Below are 25,347 nucleotides of genomic sequence, written 5' to 3'. Positions count from 1 at the left end.
TAAAGGCAGTGCAAGCAAATATTCATGAAATGTAAACTTTTGGCTTTGTAAAAAATAATATAAAACCATGTAGAAATTCTATTGCTTGTTCTTCTGGCATTTGACAAAAATAAATATTTTTAGTAAAAGTTAATTCTGGTTTCATGTCAGAGTTTCATGACAGACAGGCCTCCCAAACTACATGCTTTTTCATAGATATTTCAGATAGTCTGGGAGCAGCATGATCTAAACGATTTCCCGGTGGGCGTGATTGACAGACGACATAAACCAATCAGAGCAGCGCCAGATATGTCGCAGCAACAAGTGTCAGGAGGCCTTTCCAAAAACGTCCTTTTTTACGAGGAACGCTTCCAATGATGTTTCTCGCTCCGATTTTAGGGATTTTATATTTTCCAAATGATTTAAAACAGACGAAATAGCAGAAGAAAACAGTCGCCGCGCCGCCATCTTTAATGTTTTGGAAGAGTGCGTGGTGGTGACAGGTGACGGCTTTTGTCTCTTGGTGCGTGATTGGACCGATGTGGGTAAAATCGTGAAATGATAGGCTGCGAGCAGACGCCCAGAATGTTCTTCTTTTGAACAGAAAGGAGGAGTGTCTGGCAGGCCAGGCAAAGAAAAAAAATGCATGTTTTTTTTTATAATGTGTATGTAAACATCTGGTTCCTAATGTAGCCTACATCATGTGCATGTGAGCCGGACCTAAACATTGTTGATTGATACACAATATTACAGCTCGCTGCAGAGGATTATTGGATTTTTCGTTTTTGTGACATTAAAAAACAGGAATCGAAGCACGTAGAATTAACCGGTTTTCACCTAATGAGAGCTTAGAGTCTCACCTTTCAAACGAGCCATAGCATGTGCCCATAGCCATGACAGCTATGGACAAATATCTACAAATGGTCTGGATTGTTGGCCCTCACCGCTAAATGCATGGCACTCACAGTGTAGCACGGCAGCAAGTCATTAAATTTGACTTGCGGCCGCCGGAATAAATAACTCCTGCATTTGACGGTTAAATCATAAACACTCTTTTAGAAAACAGATTTTAATGACACAACGTGATTTCATAAATTGATTTAATAAACGTTTAGTTCAGTTTTCCCTTCATTTCAGTTCATAGCAGTTTAAAAGGCGACACTGGTGCAGAATATGGTCACTCTTTGGTCCGGTTTGTTTGGTCAGATCCGCTCACGTCCGTTTAGAAGTTGATATCTGGAAGTAATCCCGACGTCTCAGGCCTGAGCCGCGTTTGGTCCGAACTTTTCCGCGATCTCCTCGTATCCATGGAAACCGCACTTTGCCCCTGCCACGCGGCAGCCAAACGAGAGCGCCTCCTGCAGCTCGCCCCCTGTAACAGCACATGTGTCATAACTGTGAGTCAATGCGCCCTCTGCTGGCGGGTTAGTACCTCTGCTGAGCGTGTGGATGACCGCGGCGTTGAAAGTGTCTCCCGCTCCTAAAGTGTCAACCAGTTTCTCCGGAGGAAACGCATCGGCGTGAAACAGGACGCCATCTTTGTTTGCATCGGCCCCGAGCTCCGCCCATGCACAGATGAGGGTGGAGCTAAAGCAGGGAATAAACAAGGCACCATTAAACCAATGCTGACACTCACAAAAACGGAAATTTAAATAAAGAGACAAAATGACAAATGACAAAAAATAATTAACAACCACAAAAATTTGGGGGGAAAAATTTAAAAATATTATATAACCAAAAACATATATATATATATATATATATATATATATATATATATATATATATATATATATATATATAAAATTACAACAAACAAATGAGATAAAACAAAAAAGGGAAAAGAGACCAAATCTGTAAAAATGACAAAAAGGAGTAAAAAGGAACCAATTACAAAACTCCCCAAAACAGAAATAAACAAAGATTTAAATGAGACATAGAAATGTCAGAAAATTAATTTTAAAAAAACAAAAAACTCCCCCCAGGACTTTCTCTCTCTTGGGCTCTTGGCCTTTGGCCTCACTCCCCTGGACCTCTCTCTCTGGACCTCACTCTCTGGCCTCCCTCTTTCTGGGCCTCTCTCCCTCTGGACCTCTCTCCCTCTGGACCTCTCTCCCTCTGGACCTCTCTCCCTCTGGACCTCTCTCCCTCTGGACCTCTCTCCCTCTGGGCCTCTCTCCCTCTGGACCTCTCTCCCTCTGGGCCTCTCTCCCTCTGGACCTCTCTCCCTCTGGACCTCTCTCCCTCTGGACCTCTCTCCCTCTGGACCTCTCTCCCTCTGGACCTCTCTCCCTCTGGGCCTCTCTCCCTCTGGACCTCTCTCCCTCTGGGCCTCTCTCCTTCTGGACCTCTCTCCCTCTGGGCCTCTCTCCCTCTGGACCTCTCTCCCTCTGGGCCTCTCTCCTTCTGGGCCTCTCTCCCTCTGGGCCTCTCTCCCTCTGGGCCTCTCTCCCTCTGGGCCTCACTCCCTCTGGGCCTCACTCCCTCTGGACCTCTCTCCATCTGAGCCTCACTCCCCTGGACCTACTCCCTCTGGGCCTCACTCCCTCTGGGCCTCACTCCCTCTGGACCTCTCTCCATCTGAGCCTCACTCCCCTGGACCTACTCCCTCTGAGCCTCACTCCCTCTGGGCCTCTCTCCCTCTGGGCCTCACTCCCTCTGGGCCTCTCTCCCTCTGGGCCTCACTCACCCCGGTCTCACGCGGGGGTACAGTCCAGTCACTGCAGCTCGAGCTGAGTGGAAGCCGAGACTCTGCGCCACGTCTTTACTCACAAACACCTGCCACAGAAACAGAAACAAACAAAACCAGCCAATCAGAGATCTTTAAATACCCTCATGTGAAAAAAGCTTCAAAATGCCGTTGAGTCAGAGCCTGGGAAAGACCAGGGAGCGCCTCCATGTTGGAGTTAATATTCCAAACTTTTCCAAAACTTTCCAAACTGTTCCAAAATTTCCCAAAACTATAGGACTCAGAATCATGGCACAACTTTGAAAAGTTTCAGTCCAACAGTTAATGGAGTACAATTCTGGAATCAACTAGAGATGGAGTTGAAACGATGTCCAAACATCAACATGTTCAAATATAAATACAAACAAAAGACTTTTGAAATATATAGAGGAAGAAATGCAGTAGGATCGATTATGTGTATAATATAAATGTCTGTGTCGATAGAATAATTTTTGGAATATTACTGAACTTGCATCACATGAATGATTGCATTTTGAGGGACTATTTTCTAGCAGATCACTCCGCCACTGCGTAGCTTATACAACCACGAAGCTGATGCTTATTTTAAAGGCAAAATGGTTCAAATTATTCCATCGACACAGACATTTATGTGGTTAGTCTGGCGTTATAAGTGATTTGCCTCAGGTGCTCTGAGGAGCGGGTCACACTGTTTTTAATGCAGGCTAGCTGATACTGTAGAAATGTGCTAGCCTTGCACTAGCCTAGCGCCACGAAACTCTTCAAATATAAGAACTGCATGAATTACAAAAAAAATATCTCCAGAAATCAGCAACACTCTGGATAACTAGGAAATGAGGCCCTATGTCAAAAATACTGAAATATCTCTTTAAGGTCCATCATAAAATCAGTTAATTGCAGACACAGCAATTAACTGATTTTATGATTGACTCTATTGACTCTGTTCCATCAAATTAAAAGGAACAGAGTCAATAGTGATTAGTAATTAGTTTAGCCTCGTACTCCGTTAAACAGAGGCAGAGCCATGTGGAGCTCGTGCTGTCAGGTGATGATGGTCACGGCGCCAACACACCGCAACTCGAAGGGGAGTGAATGTGTCGTGATGCGTCTTCAATGCGGCACAGAAAATGCCAAAAATATCATACATTTATAGAAATGAGCAGCAGGCCAGTTTAAACTGCTTGGCGGGCCAGACCCGGGTCCCGCCGCTTTTACTGCAGCGACTTGACTTCAGTAAAAAAGCGTCTGGACTGAAACGTACCACGTCTCCCAGAGGAAACAGCTGGTAAAGCTCGTCCCTGGTTTTCTCGATCTCCACGGAAATGCGGATCCTGTCGCTGTCAGGGACAGACGCATTAAACAGCGCCACCTGCTGGATCATCTGAACCTGCTCCGCCGCGTTTCTGCCCTGAAACAGACACAAGACAGGGACAATAATGACAGGAAGATGACAAGAGAAGTAAAATCAGTATTAAAATTACAAGATGAATACATAAACTTACATAAAACAACAATAAATTACAAAAACAAGAAGTTATGGGTAGAGTAAAAACAGAAAAGAAACTATCTGGAGTATAAGGATACAAAAAAATAACTATTTGAAGATAAGATAAGATAAGAGTATACATTAAAAAATAAAAACAAAAAGGAAAAGAAAAAGAACAAATAAAAAATGAACGCACACAAAAAACAATGGTAAGATATAAAAACAAAAATAGAATAAAATAATCTATAAAAGGAGGAAAAGGAGAAATCAACAACAACCAGTCAAAGAATTAAGAAAAAACTAAAAATATGGAAAAAAAACTTCAAAACCAACGTTACCTCGAAGTGAACCCAGTGGAAGCATGAGAGGTTGACTTTACGGAAGTCGTCCAGAGAAACATCTGGGAGGTTTCTATGGCGACAGGAGTGATTCGCGTTTACGGAGAAAAACGATTGAAATTGTAATTAAAGTTCAAAGGCTGCTCACTTTGATCACAGTGAAATGAGTGCTTGGATTCTGATAGGACAGTGGATTAAGCCCCGCCCCTGTGGGATCTCGATTCTGATTGGTCGCCTCATGCCATGTTTTGGTTTAATTAAGGATGAAACAGTGTTTACTGAGCTGCGATTGGCACATCTGAATCCTGCTCTCCTCTGATTGGAGACTGGCAGTGGCAGATTCGCCCCGGGGCGGCGGTGGCTCCGGTGGTGGCGGCGTCTTACGTGTCGGACAGAACCACCGTCCTGGTGCCGTTGGGCGGGCACACGATGCAGCATGCCACTGGAGTGGAACCCGAGACCCACACCAGGTTCGAGCAGTCGATTAGGAGCCGCGAGAAGTCGGCCATGATGAAACTGGAGCGAGTAAAGAAACAATAAACATAAACAAAACCAGGTCGGCCACGATGAAACTGAGCAAAGAAACAATAAACATAAACAAAACCAGGTCGGTCACGATGAAACTGGAGCGAGTAAAGAAACAATAAACATAAACAAAACCAGGTTGGCCACGATGAAACTGAGTAAAGAAACAATAAACATAAACAAAACCAGGTCGGCCACGATGAAACTGAGTAAAGAAACAATAAACATAAACAAAACCAGGTTGGCCACGATGAAACTGAGTAAAGAAACAATAAACATAAACAAAACCAGGTCGGCCACGATGAAACTGAGTAAAGAAACAATAAACATAAACAAAACCAGGTCGGTCACGATGAAACTGAGTAAAGAAACAATAAACATAAACAAAACCAGGTCGGTCACGATGAAACTGAGTAAAGAAACAATAAACATAAACAAAACCAGGTCGGCCACGATGAAACTGAGTAAAGAAACAATAAACATAAACAAAACCAGGTCGGCCACGATGAAACTGAGTAAAGAAACAATAAACATAAACAAAACCAGGTCGGCCACGATGAAACTGAGTAAAGAAACAATAAACATAAACAAAACCAGGTCGGTCACGATGAAACTGAGTAAAGAAACAATAAACATAAACAAAACCAGGTCGGCCACGATGAAACTGAGTAAAGAAACAATAAACATAAACAAAACCAGGTCGGTCACGATGAAACTGAGTAAAGAAACAATAAACATCAACAAAACCAGGTCGGCCACGATGAAACTGAGTAAAGAAACAATAAACATCAACAAAACCAGGTCGGTCACGATGAAACTGAGTAAAGAAACAATAAACATAAACAAAACCAGGTCGGCCACGATGAAACTGAGTAAAGAAACAATAAACATAAACAAAACCAGGTCGGTCACGATGAAACTGAGTAAAGAAACAATAAACATAAACAAAACCAGGTCGGCCACGATGAAACTGGAGCGAGTAAAGAAACAATAAACATAAACAAACCAGGTCCACTACGATAAAACTGAGTAAAGAAACAATAAACATAAACAAAACCAGGTCGGCCACGATGAAACTGAGTAAAGAAACAATAAACATAAACAAAACCAGGTCGGTCACGATGAAACTGGAGCGAGTAAAGAAACAATAAACATAAACAAAACCAGGTCCACTACGATAAAACTGAGTAAAGAAACAATAAACATAAACAAAACCAGGTCGGCCACGATGAAACTGAGTAAAGAAACAATAAACATAAACAAAACCAGGTCGGCCACGATGAAACTGAGTAAAGAAACAATAAACATAAACAAAACCAGGTCGGTCACGATGAAACTGAGTAAAGAAACAATAAACATAAACAAAACCAGGTCAGCCACGATAAAACTGAGAAAACAAACATATAATACATGAATAAACAGAAGTGAGCCATGATGAAACTGAGTAAATAAACAATAAACAGAAATAAAAACCTGGAAGATTAAAAAGAGGAACAACTAGATACATTATTTTCAAAACATCCCAAAAACAAATTAAAGCCTCAAGTGGCATTACCTTGCCGCCTGTTATTGCGACCTGTTTCCGCCGCAATAACCGTCTTTGTTTTGATTTTGTTTATTCCAAAGGACTTGACTTTCTATGTTTCCATGGCAACATGTTCAGAGATGGGGTGTGGCCATCTTTCTTTTTTTGATCGGGGTCATGTGACGGATGTTGGTGCCAATTTTTTTTGTCTACAACAAAGTTCCTTTTTATTCTTCTATTCATTTTTATTTGGAGCTCTGAAGGGGGCGCTATTGTGCCCATTTTCAATTTAAAAATCCTGGGTCGAGGTTTCTACCAACGATTCAAGTAACACTCAAATCAGTCAATGTTTGTGCGAGTTGTGACTCTTTGAAGGGGGACGGCGAGCACCGAAAAAAAAAACGCACCCGAATTCTTTTCTGCGTTTCCCAATGCTGTTTTTCTGCAGATTTTTGTGCGAGCAGCTCGGGCCTAATAAACAAAGATATGAATGATAAAAAAACAAACACCTGAAATGAAAAAATATAAGAACAAAATGGACAAATGAAAACAAAACACAAAGATATAAATGAGACAAAAGACAAGAACAAATGGTTTCACATTTATCCCTTTAGCTGCAGGTACGAGGCCTGACAGCAGAGGGCGCTGATGACTTGACACCAGAGAAACAGAAGAAGGTTCAGTCAGAGGTTTTTAGCAGGCATCTGGACCAGGCTGCTGTTCACGAGAGGCGGGGCTTAAGGCCTGTCCAATCAGAGGCCAGTCATGTGACGCACCTGTTCATGTGGAGGATGGTGCGGGAGCCTGTCCTGCGGTTGCCGATGACGATGGAGGCGGGAAGTTCGCACTGAGCGTGCTCCGTGACCAGTGACACGTCAATGCTGAACTTCCTGAAGTCGTCGCGAATAAAACTACAAAAACACGTCACTTCCTTTTCAATAAAACTACAAAAACGTGTCACTTCCTCTTCAATAAAACTACAAAAACGTGTCACTTCCTCTTCAATAAAACTACAAAAACATGTCACTTCCTTTTCAATAAAACTACAAAAACGTGTCACTTCCTCTTCAATAAAACTACAAAAACGTGTCACTTCCTTTTCGATAAAACTACAAAAACGTGTCACTTCCTTTTCGATAAAACTACAAAAACGTGTCACTTCCTCTTCAATAAAACTACAAAAACGTGTTACTTCCTCTTCAATAAAACTACAAAAACGTGTCCCTTCCTCTTCAAATAAAACTACAAAAACATGTCACTTCCTCTTCAATAAAACTACAAAAACATGTCACTTCCTCTTCAGAAAACTACAAAATCGTGTCACGTCCCCTTCAATAAAACTACAAAAACATGTCACTTCCTTTTCAATAAAACTACAAAAACATGTCACTTCCTCTTCAATAAAACTACAAAAACGTGTCGCTTCCTTTTCAATAAAACTACAAAAACGTGTCACTTCCTCTTCAATAAAACTACAAAAACATGTCACTTCCTTTTCAATAAAACTACAAAAACGTGTCACTTCCTCTTCAATAAAACTACAAAAACATGTCGCTTCCTCTTCAATAAAACTACAAAAACGTGTCACGTCCTCTTCAATAAAACTACAAAAACGTGTCATTTCCTCTTCAATAAAACTACAAAAACGTGTCATTTCCTCTTCAATAAAACTACAAAAACGTGTCACTTCCTTTTCAATAAAACTACAAAAACACCACTTCTAATGTAGCTTTGGGCCTCGTTTAAACTGCTTAAAGCCTGGCTCCAAAGAGTATTTTCTTTTTCTAAAAAATGCTATGACCCTTGTGACACGCTGGGGTAGTTGTCATATTTTTAACCACACTGTTTTTTGTATATCCTGTAAATGGGGAAGAGTGAGCAATGACAGTCTGCTGATGTAACTTTATAGCTCTTGAACAAAACACTCTGAAGACGATGCTGTGGAGGCAGAACGAAGGCAGTATCTTTCCACTTAAGCTCCTGAGCCTGAAGAGTGTGAGGCCAGAGATGAAAAGAAAGTCCAGACTTATTTATTTTAATGAAGGTGTTGGAGAAGGTTTCTTTTCCACATAAAGCACCATGAGCAACACAATCAAAAACGGTTAATTCCACTGATCCACCGCACAAAAGCGCCCCCACAAGGCAGTTTCACCGCACACCTGGCTCCGCCCTCAGGACTCCACCCCTAAGACTCCAACAGCCAAACCCAGAATAACACTGAAGTCCCACAAGTTTCAACCCAACACACAGAAAAAGCATATCAATCATTTACCATACGGATTAAACTTTCCCACAGCCCCTGAAGGCACATGTCTCGACTTACTCTGAGACCGGTCCTGGACTTACTCTGAGACCGGTCCTGGACTTAAGGAGCCCATGAAGGAGCAGCTGGAGCCGAGCAGAGACAGGACGGAGCAGGAGTTGGAGGCGTTTCCTCCTCGCTGCCAGCGCTGAGACACACACCTGGAACAGACAACGGTCAGGGACACAATCTGCATTCCCCTGGTTTGGAAGGACAGGCGTGTGTTCTTGTTATTACGACATTGTGAGGACCAGTTTGAGTTTTTAACCAACAGAGTGAGGACATTTTTGTAAAGTTAGGACATTTTGGGTGGTCCTCACTGTTTGAAGGACTGTTTGAGGGTCAAGATGTGGTTTTAGGGTTAGAATTAGATTAAGATTAGGGTTAGGATTAAGGTTAGGTTTAGGGGTTTAGGTTCAGGGTCTGGGTAATACATTATGTCTATAGTGTCCTCACTAAGATAGAAGTACAAGTGTGTGTGTGTGTTCTCAGTCGTCCAGGACAGTGTGTGTTCTCAGTCGTCCAGGACAGTGTGTGTTCTCAGTCGTCCAGGACAGTGTGTGTTCTCAGTCGTCCAGGACAGTGTGTGTTCTCAGTCGTCCAGGACAGTGTGTGTTCTCAGTCGTCCAGGACAGAGTGGTTCTCACCTGGAGTCCGAGTCCTCGAGGGGGAACTGGTCCACGACGTTGATGATGTCGAGACAGACCAGACCCACACACAGCACACGCCGCTCTCCTGCAGACGACTCATCAGCGCCCCCTGCAGCAGGACGCTCTTCGCCCACACTGACCCGCTCCATCTCTGCTCCGGTGAACTCTGACCCTGCTCCTTTTGTGGCTAAATGAATATTAAACATAACTTAAATGAACACATATAAGTTATGACGTGTTTGTCGGTATGTTACCAGTGGAATATGGGGCGAGCTACATGTTCAATATTAAATAATGATGATTTTCTGTTATTGTTTTATTTTGTTAGGCTACTTTAGGTATTTTTACCATACTTTGATTAGTAGACGCTAGCTTCAGCATACAGATGCTAACCGCGGCATTGTGCGCGGCGATCAAACATACATTTGCGGAGGTTAAACTAACACAGAGCTTGCCCATATTCACTTAGATTCAAACGGTAAAAGTTGTGTTTTTAAGGCGGTGAGAGCCCAAACTGGTATCGGTTCCGTATTGGATATTTGTAATTGACATCGTATTTTTTTCAGTATCGGCTCCGAGATCCGATACCAGTATCCTATCGGTGCATCCCTAGTTATGGGACAAGTTTAATTCCGAACATCTTAATGAGTTTACGTCTGTTTTTAATCAATGCCATAGTTTCTTGTCTCCTCAGTCTTTCATATGCAGTAAAATTAGGTTCTGCTGCAACATAAACGTAAAAGAGGTATTGTAAACGAAGGTTGTAAGTATTGTAAACAGAATAAGAAAACTGTAAATGTAACTCTAAAATCATAAACAAGAAAGTATCATAAAACTTTCATGTACGCTTCTTCTTCATTTTTCACTTCACAATTCACAAGCGATGGTGATAATACTCTGTACTATATTATCAGTCATTTGTATTTTATTGTTGTCCAGGGGCATGCTGGGACATCACTTTGGCCCGGGAGTTTTATGACTCAAACTTCAGCTTTATAGCTCACCTTGTAGGGAGCCAGTCTACAGTACGGATCGATTCTTTCTCTTTTGTACATCAGCCACAACATAATCTGGGCCTGACGTGTCTCCACAGTCGGCTTTGAGTTAATGACAAATATATTATTTATGCACTTTGTATACTTTGGTCACGACTGCCTTTCATTCTTTCTTTTCTGACTCACCTTTTTTCCGTCACTTTTTCCCTCACAGACACTTCTGTGTTCTCTCCGCTGGACTGCACCTACATGACCTCTAACCCCTCGCCTGAACCGAGCGCATTTTCTCCAGTTCGGGTTTACCCAAATCTTAAAGCTCCTCAACTGGAAAACAACAGTCTAATGTCTCATTTGAAAGCTAAGATCTACAAAAGTGATCGTAACTTTTTTTTCACGTTGCCACTGCAGTTCTTTTTTTTTTTTTTCACTTTTTTGACAGTTTTTGTGGCACTTTTGATGCTTTTTTGGCATGTTTTTTGTTGCTCCTTTTTATTTTTGCATTTTCAGCCTCATTTTTGTCACTATTTTGATGCTTTTTTTGTTGAAGCTTTTAGATTTGGGTAAAGCCGAACTGGAGAAAATGTGATTTGTTCAGGTGGAGCTTGAAGAGGGGGTATTATGCTTTTTTCACTCACATAGCACCAGTCTATAGCACACTATAATGATGACCCAACCTTCTGTTGGTCTGTAAATGCAGTAAATTAGAATAACTGCCTTGTATAAAATGTCTCTCTCAAAATGGCTGTAGTGAATGTCTTGAAATAGGCCTCTGTCTCTTTAAGAACCTCTGAGCCTTTAGACACGCCCCCTCCACACGCTGTCTGTGGCATCAGTGGGGAGGGGGTTCTGCTGAGGGGCAGTGGTTGGTTACTCGGCTGGTGACGAAAGCTCAGAGGCGTGTCCAGGAGGTGGGGGCGTTCCTAGGAGGACTCAGGCAAACCTATCCCTAAAATGGCCGCCATCAGAGTTTTTACAGATTTCTCAAAAATACGTGAATGTGCCTGAGTCAGCTCAGTTCAATGGCGTCTCCTGCTTCAGTGATGACTGCAAAGCAATATGCAAAAGTTCTTTCTGATTCAACTCATCGGTCATTATTTGATCGATTTACATGAAACTGCAGTTAAAGCCTTAGGGCCTGGAATAAACAGTGAGAGGCGACCGGGAAACGTCCCAACCCTCCCCATTACCAGCACCTCTATGTTGTCTGTGGTTTTTGCTTTTTTCGAGGAGTACATTGGAAATAAGTGCTTTGTACTTATACTACCTCAGCACTTGGCTTTACCCAAATCTAAAAGCTTCCTGAAAAAAGGGTCAAAATAGCAACAAAAGTGTGACAAAAAAGCAAAGAAAAAAGTGACTAATGTGCGACAAAAATATGGGTAAACCATGATAAAAAAGCAACTAAAAATAAAAACGACGAGGATCAGTTTTGTAGGTCTTAGCTTTCAAATGAGATATTACACTGTTGCTCTGCGGTCTCTTAGATTTGGGTAAAGCCGAACTGGAGAAAATGTGCTCAGTTCAGGCAGGAGTTAAGAGGTAAATGTGTTTTCCTCAATGAATATTTATATTTGTATATTTATACATTTCACCAAATAAATCCATATCAACATGTTTTCATTGTGTCACAGTTAATTTAAAGATATATTGTTCTTATTTTGAGGAGCTGTTGTAGCCTGTCAATCACTTTATTAAATACTTATCCCCAAAACCCACATTCTAAACCGTAATTCCTACTTTTACAGAGATTAACATCAGACTCATGTAACATTTATCTTTCAGCACGAATAGTTTACAGTTTACATGATGTAAAACTGTTCTTACCTTAATTAAACCCTTTCAGTTTCTGCAGATGATGCACTTTGGACTGTGTTTACATTCCGCTTCTTCTGCTTCTCATGTCCGCGTCTCCAAACTCCAGCGCCACCTGCAGGAGGGGGAGGCTTCGGCCAAACGCCTCGAACAAGTCCCTAAACGAGGGAAAATGTGTAAAAGATTTTCGAGTTAAAACCATCAAATCCATGATGAAAAAAAGCGGTACATTTACGAGATTTTGAAACATGCAAAGTTGAGGGAAAAAAGTCGCAATTTTGCCAGAAATCAGTCACACTACAGCTCCCGTGATGCTCCGCGGCGAACCCCGGAAGTGTCAGCGCAGTGACAGCGGAGGAAAGCAGAGGAAGAGGTGAGGAAAAAACGCGTTTTTAGGAGTGAATGAGGATATACAGTGCGGACAGGAGCCAAAGCAACTCTGAGGGGGGTTATCTGAAGATGCGGTTCAGGAAAAGTGACACAAAATGGCGGAGACAGACGGAAAAGACACAAAAAGAGGCGAAAAACGGGACGTGACTGCTGCTTCCGGTGGTCAGCGTTTCAGGAACTGTGACAAATCAAGGCCTTAAATGTCAATAAAAACATTAAATTGGATTTTAACTGGCACTGAATTTAAATATATTGGGACACAGTCATATTACTTTACATTTTTTACGGTGTCAGTACATGGAAAATACCAAAATAACGGTCTAAAATACGTGTTCAGCTGCTGTTATTGTAACATTTCTTACACATATTTACCCTGTTGAAATCTGAGTGGGTTCTCCTGAGCTTTTTGCGTTAGAGTTAGTTGTTATTTTGGTCTTAAACGTGATTAAAAAGCCTTAAATGTCACTTGTGCTGCAGATGAACCGCTCCAAAGGAGAGGAGGAGGATTACTGGAACAGCTCCCAATCCAGAGCCTTCACCTTCGAGGATGATGAAGATGATCTCACCAAGGTCAGACCCTGCGCAGACTGGAGTGTGTGTGGAGTGGGGCTGGGTCCTGGTAAATTTGAACAGTTAAACGATACCAGTCTGGTATAGGAAAAGCATATGTATTGAAATGGATTGGTGCCCAGGGACTGGATTAAAAGAAGCCAGTGTACATGTTTTGGCTGGCATGTGGATAACTGTGTCGCCTGTCCAAGGACTGATCCCTGGGGGAAACCTATAGTTCTCTCTCCTTCAGGAAGGACTCACACTAGGGCTGAACGATATGGACAAAATTTCATATCTCGATATCGATGCCAGATATCCCGATATCAATACGATATGATATAACTATGGGTTAGGTGAAAACTAAGCATTTTTCAGAAAAATAAAATCATAATAGAAAAGGGTGCAGTTTTATTTATGAAAATCCTTCTCGTTCATATTGTTAAATACGATAACGATAATTTTTCTTTGTGATATTGATGTCTTGAATGTTCATATCTCGATATCGATACGATAGCGATATATCTTTCAGCCCTAACTCACTCCACACCGAGGCCGTTTCTCTATTCTCAGTGCAGACTCCGGGGTACGGACTTGCGGGTGCAGACTCGGAGCATGGACTTGTGGAGTTCATGAGTGTGGACTCGGCTTTTTCAGTGTTTGGAACGAGTGAACTCGGTGACATCACAGGAAGTAGGTCATGAACACCGGGCTGTGAGCTTTAATAAAATTAAATAACTTCATAAGAAATTGAAAGGGCGAGACACTGCAGGTGAAGTGGAAAGATATATAGGTTTTACTAACTTGTGCAGTTTTTTTGCAACAAAAATTCTTGTACATTTTGGTCAATTTCACATTATTTTGTACATTTATACATGAATAAGGCATATATGAAACTGTTTTTGAAGTTCCCATATAAAGATTTGCCTTTAGTTCCCCCCTTAAAGCCACACCGCGTAGAATTTTACCCAATAAATAAAATTGAAATACAAGCATTTATTTTATGACATATTTTCATCATTAAAAAATACCTCCATAAATTTACAAACAAAGATGAGCCTCAGCTCTACTAAGACATGACTGTTACTTTACCGAGAGTGGGTACGTTTCCAGCTCGTCTCCATGGAGATGTAACTAAAGTCAGTAGAATTTGAGATTTAAAAAGGTTAGGTCCTCATCCAGATCCATTCTTTGACTACCCACTGCAGTGTTGAGTTGCTCATTTGGAGCATGTTTTGTACTGATGGCAACCGTATAGTCCAAAATGTTACGCAGTGTGCCTTTAATGTAAAAATATAATTCCTGAATACCTGTTTATGACGATACAACTTTAAATTAATCTATTGCTGATCTTGTGAGAAAATGAAAGCATGATGAAGTTGTTTCAACACTTCTGCTCAGAAACCCAGTAAAACTGTCTTGAGCGGAAACTCTTCTCTGGAGATGAATGAATTTAACATTGCCGTGTTTATTTCAATTGCTGGATCAGCTGTTGATCAGCTGGAGCGCGGCTCGGTGTGCTGAGGAGGGAGGGGGAGGTTTGTGGTGATCCATGTCCTCAAAGCCAAACAGATTGTGGGAAATATCGCTGGTGGAGAATGCACAAGTCTCTTCTGATACATCCTCGGTAAAACGGGCGGAGCAAGTTCTCATCCAGAGATTTCTAGTGGACTTGCTGAGCAGCGAACTTTGAACTGGAACTTGGGCCGCGCTTGATGACGTTTCACGAGTCCATGAGCACACACGTCCGCACAAGTGTGTGTCTGTCATTTATGTAACAAGATGTTCTTCTTAATGTGCATCTGCATGTATGATGTGTGACATCATCTGCCTACCCTCTGTGTGTGTTTCAGCTGAAAGAGTCTCGTTTGGCCGTGAACAGCATCAAACTCACAGACGACGATGAGGACGAGTGGGAGAGGGTCAACTGGAGCGGAGAGCCGGTCGGCAGTGAGTACAGTGTTCTCACCAGCGCAATGGAGCATAAGGGCCCCTACACTGTGAATTTCTTCCCCGACGGGGGGATTTTCAATTGCAGGACATTTTTGGTCTTGTACAGAAAAATCAAGGAACCAGTGACTGATATTAATGATCATTTTTGTAATTCATACATTTTCTTTTTAGATACGACATATGAAAGTGTAATGCTGTTAATAGGAAAAACTGGCTCCTGCCCCCCATTGGGTACTGTGACATCATCACATTCTAGAACCTGAAAACAAACAATACCAGCTGACAAGTCAAGTAGTTGGACATCCAAACCAGTATCTGCCAATAGGACGAACTGGTGGCCTTTAATCTGATATAGATCCATCCAGCCTATTCTATTGTAACCGATGCACACTCCTCGATCACACCACTATTGAACCACAGTGGTAAGAAAGTCTCCACAACACTACTGCAAAAGTTCAGAACTGCAAAACTACTGCAGCAAAACTATTACTACTGCAAAAGTACTACTGTAAAACCACTGCTACTTCTGCTCCTCTCTGATTGGATGTCTGTTCCGCAGGTATCTCACGGTTGGTCGGGGAGACGGCGGCCTCGTCCCAGAGGACAGACTTCCCCAAAGTGAGCTCTGAGTCCAGTCTGAACAAGAGCAGCTCTGGCCTGTCCCTGAGCGCCCTCTTCAGAGGTAACGCAGTACTGCACTTTACTACTGCACTCGTCAGAGCGCCCCCCTCGGTCTATCTTTAAACCAGAGCACCCCCCTCGGTCTATCTTTATACCAGAGCACCCCCCTCAGTCTTTCTTTATACCAGAGCGCCCCCTTCAGTCTATCTTTATACCAGAGCGCCCCCTTCAGTCTTTCTTTAAACCAGAGCGCCCCCTCAGTCTTTCTTTAAACCAGAGCGCCCCCTTCAGTCTATCTTTATACCAGAGCGCCCCCTTCAGTCATTCTTTATACCAGAGCGCCCCCTTCAGTCTATCTTTATACCAGAGCGCCCCCTTCAGTCTTTCTTTATACCAGAGCGCCCCCTTCAGTCTATCTTTATACCAGAGCACCCCCTTCAGTCTTTCTTTATACCAGAGCGCCCCCTTCAGTCTTTCTTTATACCAGAGCGCCCCCTTCAGTCATTCTTTATACCAGAGCGCCCCCTTCAGTCATTCTTTATACCAGAGCGCCCCCTTCAGTCATTCTTTATACCAGAGCGCCCCCTTCAGTCATTCTTTATACCAGAGCACCCCCTTCAGTCTTTCTTTAAACCAGAGCGCCCCCTTCAGTCTTTCTTTATACCAGAGCGCCCCCTTCAGTCATTCTTTATACCAGAGCACCCCCTTCAGTCTTTCTTTATACCAGAGCGCCCCCTTCAGTCATTCTTTATACCAGAGCGCCCCCTTCAGTCATTCTTTATACCAGAGCACCCCCTTCAGTCTGTCTTTATACCAGAGCGCCCCCTTCAGTCTTTCTTTATACCAGAGCGCCCCCTTCAGTCATTCTTTATACCAGAGCGCCCCCTTCAGTCATTCTTTATACCAGAGCGCCCCCTTCAGTCTTTCTTTATACCAGAGCGCCCCCTTCAGTCTGTCATGTGTGTCGTTCCAGGTAAACCCAGCAGGGGGAGCTACCCGACCTTCATTGAATGTGAGTTTTACAGGTTGCTAACTTCCTGTCAGCTATCGCTTGTTTCCTGTTTATTCCTAAATAAATATTTAAACTGTTTGAGTCTGACAGGAGTGGCTGTTGATAATCACTGAGACATGTTCAAACTCTCCTCAGGAAACACTTTGTTTATAACTGTAAATGTTTTAGCCTGAAGCTAAAGGCTAATGCTAACAATCGTCAAACAGCGCTGGACTATTGTTTATAAAACACACCCAGTTCCACATTTATTATAAATTGTCTTTTTTTTTTTTTTTTTTTATCTTTAATTTACGGTAAAATGTGGACAAGAAGTAGTCGTTACCCTGCTCTGGCTAACAGGAAGTTTGATCTGATCCGTGTTTGTGTCTCAGCGATAGAGCCCTCGACCCGGCTGTTTGCCCCCGAGCTGAGGCCACGCCCCCACTACAAGGTTAGTCCCTACAAACATCACTAAGAGGTTAGTCTCTACAAACATCTCTACAAGGTTAGTCTTTACAAACATCTCTTCAATCATCACTATCCATAGAGGCTCTGTATCAAAGATACATCACACAGTGAGTGTTGAAACTCACCTCAGACCACACACGCCCTGCTCACCACCTGTTCACACTCATGCCCTCTGGGAGGCGCTACAGGTCATTGAAACTCAGACAGATTTAAGAACAGTATACAGACTGCTATACGGACACTAACCCAAATCTGTTGTCTGTAATGTTGCATTGTTTGACTGTCTGTATGTGACCGACACCGGAGATGTGAGCGTAATGTGCTGTACCCAAAACAAATTCCACCAACTCTGTTGTGTGGCCATTAATAAATTATTCTGATTCTACAAGGTTAGTCTCTACAAGCACATATCCAGAAAATGATAAAGACTTCCCATTTTCTGCACTGGAAGTGATTGTATTTTATGTTTTAGACTTTTGTGCATCATTTCGTAACCATATAAGATAGAGACTTACCTTTTTTTTTTTTTGGAATCTACTGATTTCAAACGAGCTCCCTATGAAGTACCTACTATACATAAATATACTGCGGCCCGTGCTGTAGCAGTTAAACACATAACACAACACATATCTATACTCCTGTATATGAAGCTTCTAAACATGTCAGACATTTTTTTAAGTAAAAATATCTGTGGTGCATATCGTCATCGGCCAATCAAAATCCCCCAAAAATCGGCATCGACCTCAGAAAAACTCACATCGGTCGACCTCGATTAGATATATGCTTTAAAACTTTAATATAATACAAAATGTTTAACTATAGGCAATTTCAAATATCAAATGAAATTACTTAAAATGTCGGCCAATATATTGGCTATCGGCCCCACATCCCTCTTCGTATCGGTATCGGACCCCAAAAATCCATATCGGTCGGGCCCTAGTCTCAACAAACATGTCTACAAGATTTGTCTCTACAAACATCCTTACAAACATCAGCACAAGGTTTGTCTCTATAGACATACCTACAAACACCTCTACAAATATCAAACAGTTCTACAAGGTTTGCCTCTACACACATCTCTACAAGACTAGCCCCTACAATAAATCTACAAACATATCTACAAGTTTAGTCTTTACAAACATCTTTACTAGGTTAGTCAATACAAACATCTCTTAAAGGTAAGTCTCTACAAACATCTCACTAAGGTTAGTCCCTACAACAGTTTCTATAAGGGTAGTCCCTACAAACCTCCCAGTGCCATTCCGTCTAAAGTGGTTTGTTTTTCAGGACTTTGCCGGGGATTTGTCTCCAGAGGAAACCGTCCAAAGACTTCAGCTCGGAAAGGTCAGTCTCTACAAACATCTCTACATCTGTTCTGTCGCATTAGAGCTGCTCTGAGACTCGTTTCCTTTTTTACTTTGGATTTTGTTTTCAGGAGTCGACCCAAATATCTGCAGGTTTTCGTCCCAGTTTTTGTTTTAGCAACTTTGACTTTAGTTTTAGCCTCATTTTAGTGACAGACACTTAAAGAAGTAAAGTGACCCCAGGTTTTATTCCGGTCTGTTCCAGAGCGTGGCGATGGAGAGGTTCCGGTCTCTTCAGGACAAACTGCTGCTGTTGGATTACGCCGTGAGCGGCAACGACGGGAACGCCATCACCGCGGTAACGGCCGTAAACATGCGCAGTAATCCTGTAAAGTGCTGCCCTCTCAGACAGCTGTGTGTGTGTGTGCAGGTGCTGATCTTCATGAAGAGGACTCTCAGCAAAGGTCTGTTCCTCTGTCTGTGCACAGACACTAAACAGTCCTTAAAGGAGAAACGTGTGTGTGAATGTCGTTCTGTCGGGAGCGTTTGTATCTGCTTCTCAAACTCTGTCATTGAAACGGTGTCGAGCAGGGATCTCCAACCCTTTCCAGGTAGCTCGCCATAAGCTTGATGACTTGATGATGCACATTTTAGATGCATTTTCTTTTTGTTCTGAACACGCTCAACACAATTAGCAAACATCTGGGTCAATTATCGTAAAGTATAAAGACTAAACTCAAGTGATTTTTATTGACGCATTATCTTGGTAACTTATTCTCCTGGTTGAACTCCACCAGTCCCATTTTACTTGAGTGTTTTTGTTGCGTAAAAAGTTTGAGATCCCTGGTGTAAAAAACTCCAGCCGCCAGACGGAGCTATCTTTACTCCTTTGAGCCTCTTTTAATCTGTCAGAGAAGTTTTCCTTTCTTGTGGTCTGATGAGGCTGCATTACGTTGCCCTTTTAATCAAAGAGCACTCAGTGTTTTTTAGGTTACAATGATAGAGCTGGGTCCCGTTAAACGACACCAGTCTGGTATCGGAAAGAAAGTTTAGGTTCTACTGGTATCGAAAAAATGAAGGATTTTAAAGGGACTATACAGAGTTTAAAAATGTTTAGATTATCTATTTTCCTCCCCCTACATGTTCCAGCCATGTCCTAATGTGTAGAATGAGCCCAGACCTGTTCACCACAGCTGCCTCTAAAATCCTGCACTGTCACTCAGAAAAGTGTTAATTCTGGTCCGAAGTGCCGTCATGCACGAGCTTAATATAGAAGCTGCAGTTACGCATTGGTAGACAATAAAGTTTTCGTATTTGTAATCCAGGTGTTCTGTGCAGATATGTTCTAATCCAGGTGTTCTATGGAGATGTGTGCTAATCCAGCTGTTCTCTGCAGAGGTGCTGTTTCGGGAGCTGGAGTCCAGACCGACGGCTCTGAGACACTTCATCCACCTCCTCACAGAGACACATGAGCAGAGGCTGCTGCTGGACCTTCTACGGTCAGTCACTCTTTTACAATATTATTATTACTCTATAACTCTACATTATGTCCCTAACTCTGCTGCTACGGTCAGTCTCACTGTTTCATTTATGTGAAATGTTTAAACCTTTTCCATAAATTGACCTCTGACTGTAGAAATCTAAACCTCATTCAGTTTGTGTCACATTTATAAAACTTGTGCAAATATCAGTGATTTCTCAACGACGTCAGTGACTTTTGTCTGGAATGTTTTAAAGTGGAGCTCATGTGAAAAACTGAAAAAGACTAAAAAGAACTAAAAACTGCCACTGAAAAGAAAGGTTCATCATGGTGTTCTTGTTTTGCAGAGCTCTGGGACGAGTGGAGGACGCTGCGGTACGTACCTGAAACCAGCCAATCACAAGCAGCCACTCTCTGGTGTGAGACTGGCTGCTCTCTGATTGGCCGGTTTGAGACTGGCTGCTCTCTGATTGGCCATTTGTCTCCACAGCTGCTGCAGTATAAAGAGCACCTAAACATCAGCGACGAGAACAAGAGGCGGGACTTCCTCAAATCCTGCATCAGGTCAGAGCCACACCTCCTGACACGCCCACTGACACCATTTTTTTCACCTTTTTTTTCTAATTAAAACAATTTTTTGCCAATATTTTCACTTTTCCCCTTTATTTCTCTCTAATTCTTTCCAATTTTTTTAATTGATTCTTATTTTTTTTCCTGAATTATATTTTTTCCCCTCTTTTTCCTCTTCTTTCCATTTTGTGTTAATTCTTTGTTCTTTTCTAATTTTTTTCCAATTTTTTCCCAATATTCTCCTAATTATTTCAATATTTTTTTCTAATTTTCTTCAATTTTTCCTATTTTTTCCCCTTTTTTTCCCAAGTGTTCCCCTTTTTCCCCCTTTTTTCTTGTTTCCAGTCTGCCGTTTTCTGCGGAGGACGCAGCGCTGGTCCAGGATCACTACACTCTGTTGGAGCGACAGATCATCATCGAGGTCAGACTCAAAAGAAGCAGCGACGCTCACAGACCGAAATAAGAGTAGTAGTCGTAGTAGTAATAGTAATAACTGTAGTAGTAACTGTAGTACTTTCTTTCTTTCTCAGGCGGCCGACAGTCAGGCGGAGAAGAGCGGGAAAGGCAGCGTTTTCCAGAAGTTTCCAAGAAAAGCTTCGATTCTGAACATGCCCCTGATCACTACGCTCTACTACTGCGTATACTACCACTACCACGAGTCTGAGGTACTTTACTACTGTGTACTACCACTACCACGAGTCTGAGGTACTTTACTACTGTACTACTGTGTACTACCACTACCACGAGTCTGAGGTACTTTACTACTGTACTACTGTGTACTACCACTACCACGAGTCTGAGGTACTTTACTACTGTACTACTGTGTACTACCACTACCACGAGTCTGAGGTACTTTACTACTGTGTACTACCACTACCACGAGTCTGAGGTACTTTACTACTGTATTACTGTGTACTACCACTACCACGAGTCTGAGGTACTTTACTACTGTACTACCACTACCACGAGTCTGAGGTACTTTACTACTGTGTACTACCACTGCCACGAGTCTGAGGTACTTTACTACTGTGTACTACCACTACCACGAGTCTGAGGTACTTTACTACTGTACTACTGTGTACTACCACGAGTCTGAGGTACTTTACTACTGTATACTACCACTACCACGAGTCTGAGGTACTTTACTACTGTGTACTACCACTGCCACGAGTCTGAGGTACTTTACTACTGTACTACTGTGTACTACCACGAGTCTGAGGTACTTTACTACTGTATACTACCACTACCACGAGTCTGAGGTACTTTACTACTGTGTACTACCACTACCACGAGTCTGAGGTACTTTACTACTGTGTACTACCACTACCACGAGTCTGAGGTACTTTACTACTGTACTACTGTGTACTACCACGAGTCTGAGGTACTTTTCTACTGGGTACTACCACTACCACGAGTCTGAGGTACTTTACTACTGTACTACTGTGTACTACCACGAGTCTGAGGTACTTTTCTACTGTACTGCAGCAGCATTTGTCAGTAGTACTGCATGTTTCTTGTGTTGTAGGGTTCCTACAGCAGTCCGTCCAACCTCCGTCAGACGTTTAAGGTCAGTTTCTTTGCTCTGGGTCAAAACTGTCACTTCCACTTCTGTCACATTGGGGAGAAAACATGAAAATCTGACTTAACATTAAAACTAAAATATTCTGAAAATCAAAGTTGTTGCTGATCTTGGACACATAAACGTATCGTTCCCTAATCCCCATTGTAGAACATGGACACACACGACACGTGATCCTCCTGAGGATCCACTCGGACTCACCGTTATTTCACTATTGTCCACAAACATCAGTTACATGGCAGGCAGTGAGTTACTGGTGGACAGTCACAGCATCATGTTAAAAACATCATTCACTGAAGGAAACATTCAAATAGCAACAAGATTTTGAACAAGCCGTCAAGTCTTTAGAATAAAAAGTTTGTAGTTTCATTTGTGTGGTGTCTTTTGATCATCGCCGTGAGCTTTGAGATACAAACTGAACACTGAACAGTATCTCACTGAGCAGTATCTCACTGAACAGTATCTCACTGAGCAGTATCTCACTGAGCAGCATCTCACTGAGCAGCATCTCACTGAGCAGCATCTCACTGAACAGTATCTCACTGAGCAGTATCTCACTGAGCAGCATCTCACTGAACAGCATCTCACTGAACAGTATCTCACTGAACAGCATCTCACTGAGCAGTATCTCACTGAACAGCATCTCACTGAACAGTATCTCACTGAACAGTATCTCACTGAGCAGTATCTCACTGAACAGTATCTCACTGAGCAGTATCTCACTGAGCAGTATCTCACTGAGCAGCATCTCACTGAGCAGTATCTCACTGAACAGCATCTCACTGAACAGTATCTCACTGAACAGTATCTCACTGAACAGTATCTCACTGAACAGTATCTCACTGAGCAGCATCTCACTGAACAGCATCTCACTGAACAGTATCTCACTGAACAGTATCTCACTGAGCAGTATCTCACTGAACAGTATCTCACTGAGCAGTATCTCACTGAGCAGTATCTCACTGAGCAGTATCTCACTGAACAGCATCTCACTGAGCAGCATCTCACTGAGCAGCATCTCACTGAGCAGCATCTCACTGAGCAGCATCTCACTGAGCAGCATCTCACTGAGCAGTATCTCACTGAGCAGTATCTCACTGAGCAGTATCTCACTGAGCAGCATCTCACTGAGCAGCATCTCACTGAACAGCATCTCACTGAGCAGCATCTCACTGAGCAGTATCTCACTGAGCAGTATCTCACTGAGCAGCATCTCACTGAGCAGTATCTCACTGAGCAGTATCTCACTGAGCAGTATCTCACTGAGCAGTATCTCACTGAGCAGCATCTCACTGAACAGCATCTCACTGAACAGTATCTCACTGAGCAGTATCTCACTGAGCAGCATCTCACTGAACTGTATATCACTAAACAGTATTGATGGCGTGTGTTTATTGATGGCGTGTGTTTATCGATGGTGTTCGTTTATCAATGGCGTGTTCGTTTGATAGGTTTCAGAGAAGCAGTTCTTTATCTCCGCCCTCTCCGCGCTCTCGAAGCTGAAGTCCTGGTCTGAAGTCGACTCGTTGTTCAGCTCGAAGTCGTGGCTCGGCTTCAGTCGAAAGAAGTCTCCTCTGAGCTACAGCAGAGTCGTCGACATCCTGCACAAGAACTCCGCCCCCAGCTCTGTAAGTCCCGCCCACAGGCAGGTACCTCCGCCCACAGGCAGTGAAAACAGTGTGTCTACTTTAACTTAAGTGCCTTTATAATGAAGTCCTTTTGTACTTGTGTAGCAGGACTTTTACCCCAGTATGAAGTACTTTTGTACTTGTGTAGCAGGACTTTTACCCCAGTATGAAGTACTTTTGTACTTGTGTAGCAGGACTTTTACCTCAGTATGAAGTACTTTTGTACTCTCACAGGTCCTGACACGTGGTTAAGTACTTGAGTAGTACATAAAGTACAACATCTGTTGTAATCATCATTTTATTTCTGTGAAGCAGCAAATGTCTCTGTCACTTCCTGTCAGTGTTCAATAAGGAAGTATAAACATCACTTCAGTGTGAAGTATAATTGTGTATAATTGTACTGCAGGTCCTGGTTCAGTACGTGTCGCTGGTGGAGGACCCGGAACAGCGCCTCTCTCTGGCTCAGAAACACAAGTGCCACGACATCGTCATCAACGTGAGTCAGATGCTCTTCCTCTGTTCAAACACTGCCCCCTGGAGGAGAGTCCTGTAGCGTCACATGATCAATGGGCAACTGACGAAGACGTTAACCTTTAGATATGACTCTACACGGAAGAGCGCCGTCCAGGTGGAAGTCGAACCCGGACCTTCTGGCTGTGGGGCATGAGTGCTCGCTGCTGTGTTAGAATTTGGGTGAATGTGGAGGGAACCGTGATAAAGCCATCTATTTGTGTTTAATAAGGGGACAGATAAATAGAAGAATATTATTCTTCCATCTGATATGGACCTTTAAATATGAACTTTTAAATGAATTATAAAATTTTCCCCTGATGAAAAATTAGTTGAATTTAGCTCAAAACACTGAATAAACGTGCTTTTATTCAAATCATTTTTCATTAGGGCATAATTGTATAATTGAGAACTTTGAAGCACGAGCAGTATCTGCTGCGCTAACGTGCCATCCTGGACAGTAGACAGTAGTAGCATTTGTCTGCACAGTTGTCACTTCTCTGACCCAGTGAAGTTCCCGCTCTGTTGTGTTCTCTTGTATTCTCTGCTTTAACTTTTACATGTTAACGTTTTCAAATGAACTGGTCTGACTCCTCCTCCTTGCCTCTGATTGGCTCAGACGTTCCGGGACCTGAAGGATCGTCAGATGTTGGTTCAGTATCGAGACAAAGTGGAGCGAGGATCAGATGAAGAACGAAAGATCACAGACCTGCTCAACAACTCGGTAAGACCCAGTTGAAACTGGACTGGACCGGACTAACCCAGGCCTCCGTGATGATAATAATGTGTTTGTGTTTGTTTTGCAGCAGATCCGCTGGAAGAACTGAAGGTTTAAATGTTTCTGTTGAAATAAAGACTGAATGTGGCGCTTTGTCCTGTCTCCATGACTCCACAGTTACAGGAACGTCATCTGCAGACCCACAGTTCTGCAGGTACATGACATGTACGGACACAGGACCTTTAAAGCCTCTCTGCGGATCATGAT

At 42.6% G+C, this 25,347-nt stretch overlaps 2 protein-coding genes across 4 annotated transcripts in view; one reads left to right on the top strand and one right to left on the bottom strand.

The window, feature by feature from the left end:
- vipas39 (VPS33B interacting protein, apical-basolateral polarity regulator, spe-39 homolog) overlaps nucleotides 1–25,298 on the top strand; it is a gene marked incomplete at its 5' end in the record, with an annotated part of 107,176 nt that extends 81,878 nt beyond the window's left edge. The window contains 19 exons of one of the 3 annotated variants that reach the window (XM_079556023.1): nucleotides 12,632–12,692; nucleotides 13,187–13,279; nucleotides 15,112–15,208; nucleotides 15,771–15,893; nucleotides 16,806–16,844; nucleotides 17,216–17,274; nucleotides 18,579–18,635; nucleotides 18,861–18,953; nucleotides 19,026–19,059; nucleotides 19,992–20,094; nucleotides 20,423–20,450; nucleotides 20,566–20,639; nucleotides 20,991–21,066; nucleotides 21,176–21,310; nucleotides 22,171–22,212; nucleotides 23,676–23,852; nucleotides 24,259–24,348; nucleotides 24,982–25,086; nucleotides 25,172–25,298. In XM_079556023.1, the coding sequence (XP_079412149.1) occupies nucleotides 13,187–13,279; nucleotides 15,112–15,208; nucleotides 15,771–15,893; nucleotides 16,806–16,844; nucleotides 17,216–17,274; nucleotides 18,579–18,635; nucleotides 18,861–18,953; nucleotides 19,026–19,059; nucleotides 19,992–20,094; nucleotides 20,423–20,450; nucleotides 20,566–20,639; nucleotides 20,991–21,066; nucleotides 21,176–21,310; nucleotides 22,171–22,212; nucleotides 23,676–23,852; nucleotides 24,259–24,348; nucleotides 24,982–25,086; nucleotides 25,172–25,189 (1,443 nt within the window). In that variant the 3' untranslated portion in view covers nucleotides 25,190–25,298. Of the gene's footprint in view, nucleotides 1–12,631; nucleotides 12,693–13,186; nucleotides 13,280–15,111; nucleotides 15,209–15,770; nucleotides 15,894–16,805; nucleotides 16,845–17,215; nucleotides 17,275–18,578; nucleotides 18,636–18,860; nucleotides 18,954–19,025; nucleotides 19,060–19,991; nucleotides 20,095–20,422; nucleotides 20,451–20,565; nucleotides 20,640–20,990; nucleotides 21,067–21,175; nucleotides 21,311–22,170; nucleotides 22,213–23,675; nucleotides 23,853–24,258; nucleotides 24,349–24,981; nucleotides 25,087–25,168 lie in introns of those variants that run through there. The other 2 variants (XM_079556021.1, XM_079556022.1) reach the window with 2 other exon arrangements.
- Nucleotides 1,050–12,441, bottom strand: khk (ketohexokinase). Its single transcript, XM_079556626.1, has 9 exons — nucleotides 12,332–12,441; nucleotides 9,510–9,699; nucleotides 8,907–9,023; nucleotides 7,337–7,471; nucleotides 4,511–4,583; nucleotides 3,948–4,094; nucleotides 2,669–2,757; nucleotides 1,412–1,566; nucleotides 1,050–1,351 (listed from the first exon to the last, which is right to left on the bottom strand). The coding sequence occupies exons 2-9, from the start codon at nucleotides 9,659–9,661 to the stop codon at nucleotides 1,236–1,238; spliced, it is 984 nt and encodes a 327-aa protein (XP_079412752.1). The 5' UTR covers nucleotides 9,662–9,699; nucleotides 12,332–12,441; the 3' UTR covers nucleotides 1,050–1,235.
- Nucleotides 25,299–25,347: the final 49 nt, after the last annotated feature.

The sequence above is a fragment of the Gobius niger genome, assembly GCF_951799975.1.
Source record: "Gobius niger genome assembly, chromosome: 5".
Classification (NCBI taxonomy): Eukaryota; Metazoa; Chordata; class Actinopteri; order Gobiiformes; family Gobiidae; genus Gobius; species Gobius niger.
The sequence above is the reverse complement of the archived record's forward strand: the minus strand, read 5'-3'. Positions and strand labels throughout refer to the sequence as shown.

Excerpts from the sequence above, each read along its gene's own strand:
- khk (XM_079556626.1), bottom strand. The coding sequence starts at position 9,661 with ATGGAGCGGGTCAGTGTGGGCGAAGAGCGTCCTGCTGCAGGGGGCGCT. Across the intron at positions 1,567-2,668 it reads TACCCCCGCGTGAGACCGGG|CTCCACCCTCATCTGTGCAT; the intron begins GTGAGTGAGGCC and ends TCCCTGCTTTAG. Across the intron at positions 1,352-1,411 it reads CATCCACACGCTCAGCAGAG|GGGGCGAGCTGCAGGAGGCG; the intron begins GTACTAACCCGC and ends GTGCTGTTACAG.